The sequence below is a fragment of the Eubalaena glacialis genome, chromosome 17 (genome assembly GCF_028564815.1).
Source record: "Eubalaena glacialis isolate mEubGla1 chromosome 17, mEubGla1.1.hap2.+ XY, whole genome shotgun sequence".
In the NCBI taxonomy this organism is placed as follows: Eukaryota; Metazoa; Chordata; class Mammalia; order Artiodactyla; family Balaenidae; genus Eubalaena; species Eubalaena glacialis.
In genome coordinates, this window is record NC_083732.1 from 13,224,217 (window position 1) to 13,239,962 (window position 15,746).

At 39.7% G+C, this 15,746-nt stretch overlaps 1 protein-coding gene across 1 annotated transcript in view; it reads left to right on the forward strand.

Moving 5' to 3' along the window:
• The first annotated feature begins 567 nt into the window (after window positions 1-567).
• The window catches only part of CSPP1 (centrosome and spindle pole associated protein 1), a 114,703-nt gene continuing 99,524 nt past the window's right edge, over window positions 568-15,746 (forward strand). The window contains exons 1-3 of the mRNA XM_061172270.1: window positions 568-677; window positions 9,977-10,085; window positions 11,843-11,942. Coding sequence (XP_061028253.1) covers window positions 9,987-10,085; window positions 11,843-11,942 — 199 coding nt within the window. The 5' untranslated portion in view covers window positions 568-677; window positions 9,977-9,986. The remainder of the gene's footprint in view (window positions 678-9,976; window positions 10,086-11,842; window positions 11,943-15,746) is intronic.

Consider the following 15,746-nt stretch of genomic DNA (forward strand, 5'->3'; position numbering starts at 1 on the left):
CAAAGTAACTTAAGATAAAGGACTCTTAGTCCCACTGTCCTGGGAAGCTAGAGATCTCTTTTCTAGCGGTAGTATATGGCCACTAAATATTGGGGTGAACTGAATATGTTGAAATTAGTAGTAAAAGCCTAGGACAAAACGTTGACCAGACTGCTGGGAGAGCAGTGATGCCCCGGAGAGGTATGCCAACAGTTTTTCTATCACTACCAAACCTACCCTTCCCCCGCCCCCCCCACCAAGCTCTGACCCAGGCCGGCTGGGGCTTGGAAGGTTTGGAGGGGACAGAATCAATTTAGCCTGGGGACGTGTCCCCCACGGTTTAACAGTCTCCAGGCGGAGCAGGGGAACCAGGTGTCTGAGTACCCAGGCCAGGTGCAGGCGAGCCCTGCGAACTGCCGGGCGTCCTGCGGCCTCCGGGGCGGTAGGGGGCGCCCCCGGCCGCGTGGCCTTGCCCCGAGGCCGTAGTGGGGCGGGGCCGCGCTTGGCCGTTGGCGAAGGGCGGGCGGAGGGCTCGGCCTGAGAGGCGGAGCCTGGGCCAGGCAGCCTGTCACCCAGTTTCTGCCCTGGGCGACCGCCGCCACTTTTTCGGACCGCGAAGAGCCTCACTAGAGCGCTGTGCGTCTCCCCGACGCAAGCCCGGGAGCCCGTTTTCCTGAGTAAGAGTCCGTCGGCCGCAGGTGGGGAGCGGGCCTGGTGGGGTGTGGCCGGGGCTGGGTTCTCGGCCCTGGGGCGAGGGCAGGGCCTCGCAGTGGGCGGAGGTCTCGCGGCGGCTAGGCTGGCCGAGGTCCCGGGGTAACGGGGTAACGGGGTAGGGGTAGGGGTTCCCCGCCTACTGAGGTCTCGCGGCTGCCGGGCTAGGGGCGGTGCCCGAGTTACGGGGTTGGAGTCTAGCAGCAGCAGGGCCGGGGACCCGGGACCGGGTCGGGGTCTCGCTGCAACCTGGCTGGGGGGCGGTGCCCGGTTTCCGGGGACGGGGCTCACTGTGCGTGAGGGTCTCACTGTTGAAAGGCCGGCCCGGGGCGGTGCCTTGGTTGTGCGGTCTGGACTCGGGTCTGGACCCCGGGGCCGCAGCTGCAGCCGCCGCCTCGGGTGCTGTTGAGACCCGGTTGCCTGACAACGCGCTGACGCTTCCTAAGGAGGCCGCCACCCACAGGGCTCAGAGACCAGTTGTGCCTCGGTTTTCGTGCCTGCCTTCCCCATCAGCCGCTCTCCGCTGATTGGCTAAGCCTTCCGAAGCACCTTTCCTTTTACTCGGTGCTGGTTAGTGGTTAACGTTTATTGAGTGCTTGTGCACCCAACGCTGCTTCTCAGTGCTTTGCTTTGCAAGTAAAATTTAATTACCACAGCCCTGTGAGGTCGGTGCTGTTATTATCCTGTTTCCCTTCGGCTCCTTGAGCTTGAACCTCTTCTTTCTAATTGCCTTGATTTTAGCATTGTTACTTGGGATTGGAATCCCTTTTTTAGTAAATGTTAGCAATGGGATTCATCTTTTGAGAGAGGCTGGCTCTCAAGATTATAGGATTAAGAAGTTTAGCTTGGATTTTTGGGAAGACTAATTTGTTTTCTTCCTTCCTTCCTTCTTTCCTTCCTTCTTTTGTTGGGGGGAGACTAATTTCTAAAGTAAACCCCACTACCTAGTTTCCAAACACCTTGGGAAATGCTAGAGCCAAATAGTAACCAATATGAGTTTGTAAAAAGCCAATTATCCTCAGAGAGGTTCAACTTTATATGAAAGAATGGCTTTTCATGTTGACAAGCAAAAAGGAATCCCATGGTAACCAATAGGATGCTGCTTTCTTTTCTGCATATTTTTTCTTACTAGGAGTAAACTGACTTTCTGCTGGTTAAGTTTATGCTGAATGCTCCCTAGGGATGAAATTTTGGGTCTCCTGCAGTACAGATAACCTACTGGAAGGGAGGTAAATTGATAAGGTAAATTGAAAAGGGGTGCTTTCAGTATAGTGTTTCTCAAATGAAGTTTTTAGACATGTGATTTAACTATTACAAACTTTGAGCAGATTTCAGATTATCCTTTAACGTCATTCCCACTTAAGTTCTGATTACTTTCCAGAGTAGGAGACAGAAGTGTTTGAATAAATGTTTTGGCAATTTTGCATAACCAAAAGGTTATCTAATTTATGTTACTGTCCTTAGTCACCATTAATGATGTATTATTAACAGCTGCTAACAGACTTAGTTGTGCCTTTATATATTTGCGCTCTCTCTGTATCCTAACCCTCAACCTCCTTTCTCCCCCCAGTAACATGGTATTTACTTCTTAGCAACATTTAGAGGGTTTTGTCAAAATTTGGATGTGCCCTTGGAGGTTGCTCATGTGGATGTCATCTGCCAGGAGAAAAAGATTGAGCACCTTTCATTTGGTGGAAAGATCTCCAGATGGGTGGGAAATGAGAAACATAGTCCTGGTTCAGCTCATCCCTCCCTCTCTTTCTTTTAAGGCTTTTTCACAGGCTTCCCCCTGTACCCCACAGCCATATGTAATCACACCCTGCTATTCTGTTCTCCTGTGTTAGGGTCTCTTTCCTGACAACCTCTTCTTTTATAGCTTTAAAGATTATTTTAAAAACTGCTAACCCTTTTTTCTCCAACCTGGACTCTACTCTGAATTCCAGACTTATTCAAATTGTTTTCTTGATGCTGCTACTGGGTCCTATATGGGTGGGTATCAGTCCCTAACTCCCAGTCTGGCTAGAGTGAGCCACTGTGACAGGGGACATAATCTTGTCCAATTTGAGGGCAAGGATCATATTTTATACTTTTCATCCCCCTAACATCTTGAACAGTGTCCTCCTTTGGGATGGGAGTTATTTTCCATTCCTAATTCTATAGAGGGGTGGGAATTTGCACTTCACTGGAGAGGGCAAAGGATGGGAGGAACATTTCCCCTTTTCTTTGTGATTGGTGAGATTGGGAAAAGGAATTGGGCATACTCAGTTCTTTCTGGATCCTCTCTGTTTATTAGATTGACTCAGGCTTTGCAGAATGAGTATGTTCTGGTCTGCTTATATTTTCATCTATATAATAAGCATGAAGGGCCTAAGTTTAAGATTTAAAGATGTTGATTTGGATTATGATAAACAAGTATCAATTATTGGCGATTTGAATCCCAATGTACTTTGGAGGCTTTTTAAAAAAAAGTGAGTACTGATGTATACAAAGACTTTAACGGAGTTAACCCAATAAAATGTACTTAGAATATTCCTTTCCCCTAATGAGAATTAATAAAACAGCTATGAGTTATTGATTTCTGAGTGTCAAAGGTGTCATACATTTTGTATCATTTTTTCTTCATAGCAACTCTAGAGTAGATACTTTCATTTTACAGATGAAGAAACTGAGGGATAGGGAGGTTAAGGAACACATTGAGGTCAATCACATAGAGTCAATTAGTGATGAAATTGGTTTCAAATCCATGTCTTTCAGTTAAACTGATTTTCTGAAAACTATTTATCATCTACATACTATGTACACAGCTACTGGGGGGGAAAAAAACCTGGTAATAATATCTTGGAAAAAGTGTGAGTGATGTTATATTGTAGAGTGAAGAATAAAGAATCCCATTTAGGTTTCCTTAAGCTGATCTTTCTTATAACAATCTTTAAGTTGTAAACATTTTTACTCTATTTTGTACTTAGGCTGTATCCATTAATTCAATTTCTGTGATTCATTAAGTAATTCTTGAATAATTTTGTAGTTGAAATATGTTTTATATAAGTTGTCACATGTTTTTAGGAGTGAGAAGGAGAAAAATGGCCATGACAGCTAGAGGATGGCCTGTACTGTCACCAAGGCCTTGGTGTTGCTAGGAACTGGCCTGACAATACTGCTTAGCCTTGGTGTTCTTCTGTTGAAGATAAGCAATTGCACAGAAAATCAACATCAGACAAAGCTGCTGTGTGTCCATGATGGAGCAAGAGAAAAACAGTACCACTCCATAGTTATGTCCAAACATAGACGAAACATGAATGTTGTCCCAGCCACAAAATGCCAGACACCTCTCCCAATTGATTATGATTGCTGCTGCTTTACTAGTTACAGCTTTAGCCTCCCTGTGGGTGAGATTTACTAAGATGTCCAATCAAAGAATTACGCTCACTTCCTGACAGCATTTAATCCTGAGCAGAGCTCTGCTCCCTTAAACCCTCCCCCAAATCACCTAATACAAGCCCCAAACCTGTAAGTCTTTTCTAACACCTTTTTAAAAAAATTTTATTTATTTATTTATTTATTTATTTATGGCTGTGTTGGGTCTTCGTTTCTGTGCGAGGGCTTTCTCCAGTTGCGGCAAGCGGGGGCCACTCTTCATCGCGGTGCGCGGGCCTCTCACTCTCGCGGCCTCTCTTGTTTCGGAGCACGGGCTCCAGACGCGCAGGCTCAGTAATTGTGGCTCACGGGCCTACTTGCTCCGCGGCATGTAGGATCTTCCCAGACCAGGGCTCGAACCCGTGTGCCCTGCATTGGCAGGCAGATTCTCAACCACTGCGCCACCAGGGAAGCCCCTAACACCTTCTTAATAAGATACTCCAGAGTACCCCATGGTGGCCATTGACATCTCTCAATGCAATGAGTAATAAATCCAACTAGTTTAACTATAGTAGTGTTCCTGGCGTTCTTTGTCTGGAGGGCATTGCCAGGAGAAAGCTTATTAGTATCTTTGACTCTTCAATTTAGTATTAGAGATACTATATTCTAATCGGATTAGACAGCAGGGCAAAATTAGAGATAATTAAATGTGTACTTATATCTGATAAATTTCATGTTTTAGCTATGGCGTGTTTTATGCTCACTACCACTGTTTAAAAATGTGTTTTATTGCTGTGATTACTGTTATGTGAAATCAATTCTAGAATTTATAATTGATGTTAAATTATTATAGTAAAGGGAAATTCAAATATCTATAAATTCAAAGTCTGGTTAAAACTAAGAAGAGAACATGTTAAACTAATAATTGTTAACAGACGTTAGATAGCTCAGAGTGAAAGAGGCCTGTTAAACATTTTTGTTTTTTTAGATTTAATGACATTTCTGTTTAACTTCTTCATGAAATCTTATAGCAAATTATATTATTATGTATGTATTATCCCACCATTATCTTTTATTTCTTTCAGACATAAAATATTTAGGGAAATTAGGGGATTTTAAGAAGTGATTTTCTTTAACTTGAAAACTCTGTTTGCTGTTGAACTGTTTTGAATTTTTACTAGGAAAAATCTTTTGTGACAAATTGCACTTTAAAAATGGCTAAAGTATATTAACTTTTCTTGGTTTGTAATATATTTTGCTAAGGCCATATTTTAAAATCACTGTTCTTTTTGGAAGTAAATAATAGAATGAAGTTCACATTGTGTACTACTTAACCGATATAAGTTTCAGCATATTTCTTTTAGGTAAAACTTGCTTTTCTGCATTTTTACAAATTATTATTGTCCTCCAAACATTAAATTCAGTGGATGCTTTTTTCTCCAGCTCTTGCATTTGATATTGTTTACTACTTTTTTTCTCGTATCTTTTTTTTTTCTCTGCAAATTATGTTGACTGGATTTTGCTTTATGTCCTCTTTTAATTATTCCTTCTTTGTACTTTTTTCCCAGCTTCAATTCTTCTGTTACCCCCTCAAGTGAACATTCCCATCATTTAGTTCTGGGTCATCTTTTTTCACTGTATACCTTCATTTACCACAGCTTCAACTATTATTTTTAAAATTGTTGACTTTTAAATAAACATTTCTAATGTGGTTCTCTTGAATTTGAGTCTTGAATCTGCTGGACATTTCCATTAGCATGTCTGACTAGCTGTAACTTAACACAGCTAAAGCAAACCTTTCCACACCAGCCAGCTTCTTCTGACTTATTTTTGTCCAGGATTCTATTCACGTTTAGTTTCCAGGACTTAAAACTTTGGTCATCACTGGCTCCTTTCTTGCCACACATTGAATTAGTCACTAAGTTCTATGGGTTTTTGAAACATGTATTTAAAAAAAAATTAGTTTCAGTGAGGAAAGGATAGTCTTTTCAAAAAATGGTGCTGAAATAATTTCCATATGCAAATAAAATTGAACCTTGATGACCCTTGCCTTACACCGTTTGCAAAAATTAACTTGAAATGGATCATAGATATAAGATGTAAGAAATAATACATGTAAGAGATAAACTTATAAAACTTCTAAAAGAAAACATAGAAGAAAATATTTGTGATCTCAGGTTAGGCAAAAACTTAACATAGGATACAAAAAGTACAAACAATTGATGAAAAATTGATGAAAAATGGATAAATTGGACTTCATAAAATTTAAAAACTTTGCTCTTAAGAAGACATCACCACACGTGTTTATAGCAGCTTTATTTATAATTGTCAAAATCTGGAAGCAGCCAAGCTAGCCTTCAGTGGGGTAAAGGAATGGATAAATCGTGGTACATCCAGACGGTGGAATACTATTCAGCACTAAAAAGAAATGAACTAGCAAGCCATGAAAAGACAATGAGAAACCTTAGTAGTACGTGTAAGTGAAATAAGCCAATCTGAATAGGCTACATACTGTATGGTTACAACCATATGACATTCTGGAAAAGGCAAAACTATGGCGGCATTAAAAAGTCAGTGATTGCCAGAGATTAGAGGGGAGGGAGGAGTGAATAGGTGGAGCACAGAGTACTTTCAGGGCAGTGAAACAACTCTATATGATACAGTAAAGGTAGATACATAGCATACATATGTCCAAACCCATAGAATGTTCAACACCAAGAGTGAACCCTGATTTAAACTGTGGACTTAAGGTGATAATGATGTGACAATGTAGGTTCATCAGTTGTAACAAATGCACCATTCTGGTGGAGGATATTGATAATGGGGGAGACTATGCATGAGTCAGGGCAGAGGATATATGGGAAACCTGTACCTTATGCTCAGTTTTGTTGTAAACCTAAAACTGCTGTAAAAAATAAAGTATTAAAAAAAGAAGACATTATTAAGAAAATTTAAAAACAAACCACAGACTTGGAGAAAATATTTACAAAACATGTTTGATGAAGGACTTGTATCCAGTGTGCATAAAATTTTTTTTTACATCTCAATAAGAAAACAATTTTAAAAATGGGCAGAAGATTTGAAGACATTGTGCCAATGGTTATATATATGGATATATGAATAATGACATGAAAAGATGCTCATGCTTGTAGTCATTAGAGAAATGCAAATTAAAACCACAATGAGCTACTTCTATATACCCAATAGAATGGCTATCAAAAAGACTGAATATACCAAGCATTAGTGAGGATATATAGAAATTACAACCCTCATACGCTGCTGGTTGGAATGAGAGGAACAGTTTGGCAGTTCCTCACGGTGTTAAACAGAGTTACAGATAACTCAGCAATTCCCTTCCTAGGTATCTATCAAAGAGAACTGCAAACGCACAAAAGCCTCTAAACGTTCATAGCAGCATTATTCTTTTTTTTTTTTTAATTAATTAATTAATTTATTTTTGGTTGTGTTGGGTCTTGGTTGTTGCGCGTGGGCTTTCTCTAGTTGCAGTGAGTGGGGGCTACTCTTTGTTGCGGTGCACGGGCTTTTCATTGCGGTGGCTTCTCTTGTTGTGGAGCATGGGCTTTAGGCGCGCGGGCTTCACTAGTTGTGTCACGTGGGCTCAGTAGTTGTGGCTCGCAGGCTCTAGAGTGCAGGCTCAGTAGTTGTGGCGCACGAGCTTAGTTGCTCCGCGGCATGTGGGATCTTCCCACACCAGGGCTCGAACCTGTGTCCCCTGCATTGGCAGGCGGATTCTTAACCACTGCGCCACCAGGGAAGCCCCAATAGCAGCATTATTCTTAAGTAAGCCCCAAAATAGAAGCAACTCAAATGTCTCGCAATGTGTGAATAATAAAATATGATATTTCCATATAATTGAATACTATTAGCAATAAAAAACAACTACTTACCGATAGATGCAACTACAAGGATGAATCTTGGAAACATTACATTAAGTGAAAGAAGCCAACACAAAAGACTACATCTTATATGATCCATTTATATTAAATTTCCAGATTAGGCAAAATTATAGAGACAGAAAACATCTTACAGTGCCTGAGCCAGGGGTGGGAGTGAAGATTGACTACAAAGGGGTATGAGAGAACTTTTTTGGGTGATGGAAGTATGCTTGTGGTAATAATTGTACAACTGTATGAATTTACTAAAACTTATGGAAACTTTCACTAAAATGGGTGAATTTTATGGCATATAAGTTATTCCTCAAAAAATCAACAACTTATGATTTTAAAAATCCAAGACTTACTGAAAAAAAATAAGAATTCATGAGTTCTTACTTATAATAAGCTGAAAATAAATATGCACAAAGGAAGGGCTCTTTAGAATAGAATGATTAGTGCCAACTTGTAAATGTATATGCAGGGAGTGGTGGAATTGGAAAGTTAGCATTTTGCAGGCATCTAGAATCAAAGATAAGATCAATTAAGAATCACCAATTGATGCTAAATCTTGGAAATTTTCATCAGGAGCAGGGTATTTGCATGGCCTAAAAATATCTTTTTATAGACTGCTTATTAGTTACAAGGAAACAGTAATGCAGAAATCAGTCTTGACCACCATGCGATAAAAAATAACATCACTAGTAAAGAGCAGGTGGACATGTGTCTTTAATTGTTGACACCTTTAGGACACATCACCACCTATGTAATATTTCTTCTGACAATGCATAACCTGAATTTACTCATGAAGAAACATCAGGCAGACTCCAAATAAGGACTATTCTATTAAAAAGAGTGGGTGGTGGATGGGTGGTATCAAAAAATATTAGTGTCATAAAAGACAAAGTAAGGGTGTAGAAATGTTCCAAATTAAAGAAGGCTAAAGAGACGTAACAGTGAAATGCTGTACCCAATCTAGACTGGATCCTGAACTGGAGAGAGAGAAAAATATTCTATAGAGGACACTATTAGGTCAGGTGACGACACTGGAACATGGACAGTAGATTAAAAAATCAATGTTACTGAAGTTGACAAACACATTGAGGTTATGTAAAAGAATAATTCTTTTTTTTTTAATTTTTAAAATTTTAAAATTTATTTATTTTTGGCTGCATTGGGTCTTCGTTGCTGCTTGCGGGCTTTCTCTAGTTGCAGCGAGCGGGGGCTACTCTTCGTTGCAGTGTGCAGGCTTCTCTTTGCTGTGGCTTCTCTTGTTGCAGAGCACGGGGCTCTAGGCACACGGGCTTCAGTAGTTGTGGCGCGTGGGCTCAGTAGTTGTGGCTCGTGGGCTCTAAAGGGCAGGCTCAGTAGTTGTGGCGCACGGGCTTAGTTGCTCCGCGGCATGTGGGATCTTCCCGGACCAGGGCTCGAACCCGTGTCCCCTGCATTGGCAGGCGGATTCTTAACCACTGCGCCACCAGGGAAGCCCGAGAATAATTCTTAATACACACTGAAACGTTTAGGGGTAAAGGACTAGGATATATGTAATTCACCCTCTGAATGACCTTAGAAAAAATTGAGTAAAGAGAACAAACTTGTGTGCGCAAAGGTAAAGCAAGTGTTGCAAAATCTTAGCAATAGGGAATGGATAAGGAGTATGCAGGTGTTCTTTATACTATTCATATTGTAACTTTTTTGTAAGTTCAAAATTACCTCCAAATAGTAAAAGAAACTTTAAAAGAAAGTGCTTTGACTTCAGGGATTTTTTGGTGTATATGTGTGGATGGTGGTGGTGGTTCGTTTTCTTTTTTATTTCTTTTCTGATATTTTAAAGTAGGTTGTAGGTTTTGGGGGAGTTGGGATTGAAAGCAGGTAGGCAAATTTCATTCAAGCTTGTTTGAAGTTCTCAATTTGATAGCTGAGATTGAATACTAAATGTAGACTAAGCCTGCATGTTAATAATTAGCCTAAAGATATCCTGATATAGCTATGCTCACTGAAGGGTTTTAAAAAATTTATTAAAAAAAGTCTTTTTTTAGTATCTACAAAATGGCTGATAATTTGGATGAATTTATTGAAGAGCGAAAAGCCAAACTGGCCAGAGACAAAGCAGAATTGGAAAGTGATCCACCTTACATGGAAATGAAGGTAATTCAATTTTTTAATGAATCAGCATCTTAAACATTTTTGAAATCTACAAAAGTAAATTTATTAGAATAGTTTTTTTTGGTGTATTTTTCAGAATATACATTTGTTAAAATGTTTCTGAAAGTGTCTGAAAAAGCTTTCCTACTTTTTTAAAAAAAATTAATTAATTAATTAATTAATTAATTTATGGCTGTGTTGGGTCTTAGTTTCTGTGCGAGGGCTTTCTCCAGTTGTGGCAAGCGGGGGCCACTCTTCATCGCGGTGCGCGGGCCTCTCACTATCGCGGCCTCTCTTGTTGCGGAGCACAGGCTTCAGACATGCAGGCTCAGTAATTGTGGCTCACGGGCCTAGTTGCTCCGCGGCATGTGGGATCTTCCCAGACCAGGGCTCAAACCCGTGTCCCCTGCATTGGCAGGCAGATTCTCAACCACTGCGCCACCAGGGAAGCCCAAAGGTTTCCTACTTTTGATAGTTATTGAGACTGTGCTGGGCTCTGAGAATATAGCACTAATCTAGACAGATGTGGCGCTTTCTCTCATGGGCTCAGTGTATGTAATGAGATATAGAGTGTAGATTAATCTATGCCATATGGTCCATCCTAATTAGAGTAACCGTATATATTGGCTTGCGCAAGACAGTCCTGCTTTGCTTGTTGTCCCAGTGTGTCGTCTGGTTTAAGCATTTGTCCTGGACAGAGTTATCCTGATTGAAATGATAAAATATATGGACACCCTAATTATATAGGAATTTTACTCATATAGCTAATATTTATTATGGGCTAACTATGGATGAGGCGTAGTCTTTAGAGGTTACATTGATACTTTGCATGAATCTATGAGATAAGTAGTTATTATTGTCATTTTCCAAATGAGTAAACTGAGGCATGGTGACGTTAAGTAATGAGACTTAGGTGACAGAGTTAGTAGAACTAGGCTTTGATTCCTGGCAGCCTGAATCCAGTGCTTGTTCTCTTCACCGTCGCACTAGTTTGCTTTCCTTCCGTAATATCTGCCTTGTACAAGGAGCTGTGCCAAGGACTTCACATGTATTACATCATTTAATCATAAAATCCCAGTGAAGTAGGCTGAATTTTTGTTGGTTTACAGATCCAGAAGGTGAGGCTTAAAGGGGTTAAGTAATTTGTCCAGGTACACACAGTAGTGGATTCAAGATTGGAACCTTCATGTGTCCAGCTCCACAGTTTATGCTCTTAACCACTCTCCAGTACTTAGGACTAGCTGACAGTGTACAGCTTTATTATAATTTCTAATATTATAGTAGATAGGTAATAATCTTTAAGTCTTAGGTCAAGTATCACCCACTCAATCAGGCCTTGCACTCCCTCCCTCATCATTTCTGGGACTCCTCACACTGTTCTATTTCTATTGCTCCTCTGTATCACTCGCTACATATAACATAATCTAATTACGTATTATGTTTATTGTTTGTCACCACAGTAGTTTATAAGCTCTGTGATGGCAGAGATTCTTTTGTATTTTTTTCACTCATATGTTTTTGATACCCAGGACAGTGCCTGTTTCAGGAACTCAGTGAGTATTTGTTGATAAGTCAGTGAGCTAAATAATAGAACATTGCAATATTAAATACCTTTGGTTAACTCCTCAAACCTTACATTTAAATTTCTTCTGTGGTGTACCATGTAATTTCATCAAGTTGTTTAATAAAAGTACTGAGATTAATTGTAAATTTTGTGGGTTTTTTCCCCTCTGATTTTGTAAATATTATGTCTCTTTCAGGGAACAGCATCAGAGAAGCTTTCTGAAAACAGTAAAATATTAATCTCCATGGCTAAGGAAAACATACCACCAAACAGTCAACAGACCAAGGGTTCCTTAGGTATGTCATTAGGTGTGCTAAACTGATTTTAAGATATTCTTAGCAGGCTGTCATGAAAGAGCTTTGTCTTGTCAGAAAAAAAGGTAAATTTGGAATCCTAGTTAATAACTCTTTCCTTTCTGGAATCTTACATGTGACAGTATGGTCTACATATGAAATATAATGTATACTGAGAACCTTCTTCCCATTTTAACTGTTATTGTCTTGGTTATGATTTATAGAAATCATAGCAATAAGTATGTATCAAAATTGAAAATTTTGAATGGAATTTGTGTGTGTGAGAGAGAGGAAGTGTGTTAATTGTGGAATAAACGTGGTGGACTTGTTTTTATTTAAAAATCAAAGACATATGCTTAAAGGATACAAAATACTATTGATGACTATATTAGAATTGTAAATAAGTTAATATTTAGCTATATTGAGTCTTTGGTTATGGTTTGGTATGAAAATATTTGGGAAAGTTTACCTCATTTTGGCTTGTTGGTAGGTGTACATTTTTTTTTTAAAGAAAATGTATGAATATTTTAAAAGTGTATCTTGTGAATTACTGATGACGACTGAAACTTTTTCACGTAAAGGAAGTCAAATATGATGAGTTGCATTTGGTTAAAGCATTGTTCTCATGTGGATGATTTTTCATGGCCATGGGTATACTCCTAAATTGTTAGCTGCTTTGCATTTGTATTCCACTGGGAATACAAGGGGATGTTGGCCAAGAGACTGAGTAGATAGTGGGCTCTCTGTCTCTACTAGAAAAACAGCTCAAAGTGAATGCCATACTTTTAGTATCTCATATATAGAAAACGCTTTCCATTCTGAGTCTGTCACAAATTATTGGCCAATATACAGGTTTAGTGAACTTAAGCATTATATTTTGGTTAAGTGCCTTGATCTCTAAGGCACTCAGTTTCTTTATCTGGAACATAAAGAAGTTGGATTATCTTCTAGCCCTAAATTTTTATGGATTGAAAAATTTAATTATTCCAACAGATAATGTTTTTAAAAGTTTGATAGTATGTTCTCTCAAGCACTAAGGTCAGACAGAATCACTGAAATTCTGGAGTTACAGGTTGCTTTGGACTGCGGCTCTCATGCCTTTGCAACCTGTCACAAGTTATTTAAGCTCTTTGTTTCCTCATCTTAAGAATTGCGTCTATCTTAAAAGGTTATTGTGGCAATAATTGAATACATATGAAAAGATGACTGGCACATAATTGGTGGATAATAAATTTTAATTTCCTGACTTCTTTCACATTTTTTTAAACTAGGTGTTTTATTTTTAAGAATTATATTAAAAATTATTCTTTGACTATTACATTCACAAATGATGGAGAGTTTAAAGTCCAACTTACAGTCAATGACTTCTCCCTCTTCCTTAATTGGTATCCCTTAGGGCTCTGTCCTAGGCCTCCTTTTCATTTCATATACTTCCTGAATGACTCATTCACTCACAGGGCTTTATTTATCATCAGTGCGTTCATTACTCCTAAATCTCTATCCCTAGTTCCCATTGCTTTTATGAACTCCAGACCCATATATCTAATATTTTAATATCTGTCCTTGGATGTTGTGAGCTCAGAATCAACATGTGCAAAATGAACTTTACTCCTCTCAGACTTTTACTGAGCTGGCTGCGTGGTCATCCTCGACTCCTCTCTTCCTTTTTGTATCCCATAGCAAATAATTACGTAGTTCAGTTGATTCTAACACCTGAACCTCAAATAAGTTTACTGTTCTCTAATTCCACAGAGGTTATTTTACGTAGGCCTCCACTGTCTTTCACTTAGATTTTTTTCTAGTGTTCTTTTTGTTTTACAGTCTAGCCTCCTCTACTAAGTCTCTGCACTGCCTGTTGATATCCTTCCAAAAACCAAATCTGATCATGTTAGTCCCTGCTTCAAACCCTTCAATGGCTTCTTGTTTCCTGTATGATAATTTTACTCTTTTATTACTTTTACCAGATTATGTTGGCTGTTCCTGCCTTGTGCTCCTGTGACACTGGCTCTCCCCTTGAAGCATAGTTTTGAACTTGGTCAGCTCTCTGTTTTACCGCAGTGGCACACCAGCTTTCCTGCCATTGTCTATTCATTGCTTAACACAGTGTCTGGCATTTCGGTGCTTAGAGAAGATATTTTGAATGAATGAATGAAGGTCCCCATTGCAAAAATAAACAGTTCTGTTAGGTGTGTAGAATTTAATTTTTATGGATTGTTTCTTTTATTACCAACCGAAGTAATAATTATTTTTGATGCACATTGAATCTTACTAAAGAATAATATATAATTTGACTAATTTTGTACCTTATTAGCCTTCAGTTACTGATTTCTTGTGGGAATAATTGTGGCCTTAAGATTAGGCCAAATACTTAATTTTTGACATTAGGAAAAATGTAAAATAATTGGGCAACAGAGTTTTCCTTAAGTGGTCTCATCTAGGAATTATAAAACAAGCTGGTCTAAAAAACAAACTGGTCTAAAATTATATATTGAATTAAAGCTCTGTGACACTGTACTTTGAATGAGTAATTAAACATAGTAGCTATCAGTAATATATAAACTGGCAATGTTTGTTTTAGCCAATGAAGACAGTCTATTAATAGCTCATTGTACAGCTGTCACGTCAGTGGTACAGCTGTCATGTACCACTACATTTTTATGATTTTGTAAATTCATTTCTGTTAGATGATGATATTCATGGATAATGCTTATCCACTGTGGCTCCTTCTTCCAACATTTACATAACACCTCTCACAAAAGGATTTGAGGAGCATTACAATGACTTCTGACACCAACTACCCAGATTTAGACCAGACTTCACAGATTAAGACTTCTACAAGTCTTAATCTACAAGACTTCTCTTACTTCAGATACCAGCTGCAAATTTGGGGTCCACAGGCCACCCTCACTTCTTATTTATTTATTTAATTTTTTGGCTGGATTGGGTCTTAGTTGCGGCACGCAGGATCTTCCTTGTGGCACATGGGATCTTTCGTTGCGGTGTGCGGGCTTCTCTCTGGTTGTGGCGCGCTGGCTCCAGAGCGCGCAGGCTCAGTAGTTGTGGTGTGTGGGCTCTCTAGTTGTGGCGCATGGACTCTAGTTGTGGTGCATGGGCTCCAGAGCATGTGAGCTCAGTGGGTTGCAGTGCGCGGGCTTAGTTGCCCCGCAGCATGTGGGATCTTAGTTCCCCGTCCAGGGATCGAACTCGCGTCCCCTGCATTGGAAGGCAGATTCTTAACCACTGGACCACCAGGGAAGTCTCCATCCTCACTTCTGACCAGCTGTTTCCACCACCTCCTCAAGTTTGATAACTCAGTAGAATGACTCCCAGAGCTCAGGAAAGTGCTATACTTATTATTACAGTTTTATTATAGCAAAAGGATACAAATCAACCAGCCAAAGGGAGAGATACATGGGGCCTGGTCTGGCAGCATCCAAATATGAAGCTTCTATCAGCCTCAGGGATGTGTCACCCTCCTAGCACATCAGTATGTGACAGTATAGAGTGTTGCCAACCATGATGCTCACCTGAGCTTTGGTGTCCAGAATTTTTACTGGAGTTTCATTGTGTAGGCATGAATGATTGAATCATTGTCCATGTGTCTCAGTCTCCAGACCTACTTTCCTGAGGTCAGGCTGATGTCACATGGGTCAGAGGTCCAACCCTCCAATTACACGTTTGATCTTTTTGGTGTGACCAGTCCCCGTCTGTGTCATCCCTTTGGCATAAACTAGGGACTCGTGAGTCACCTTATTAGTATCAACTAAGAGGTATGTTCTGGGGGCCTATCAGGAGTAGCAGAGACAC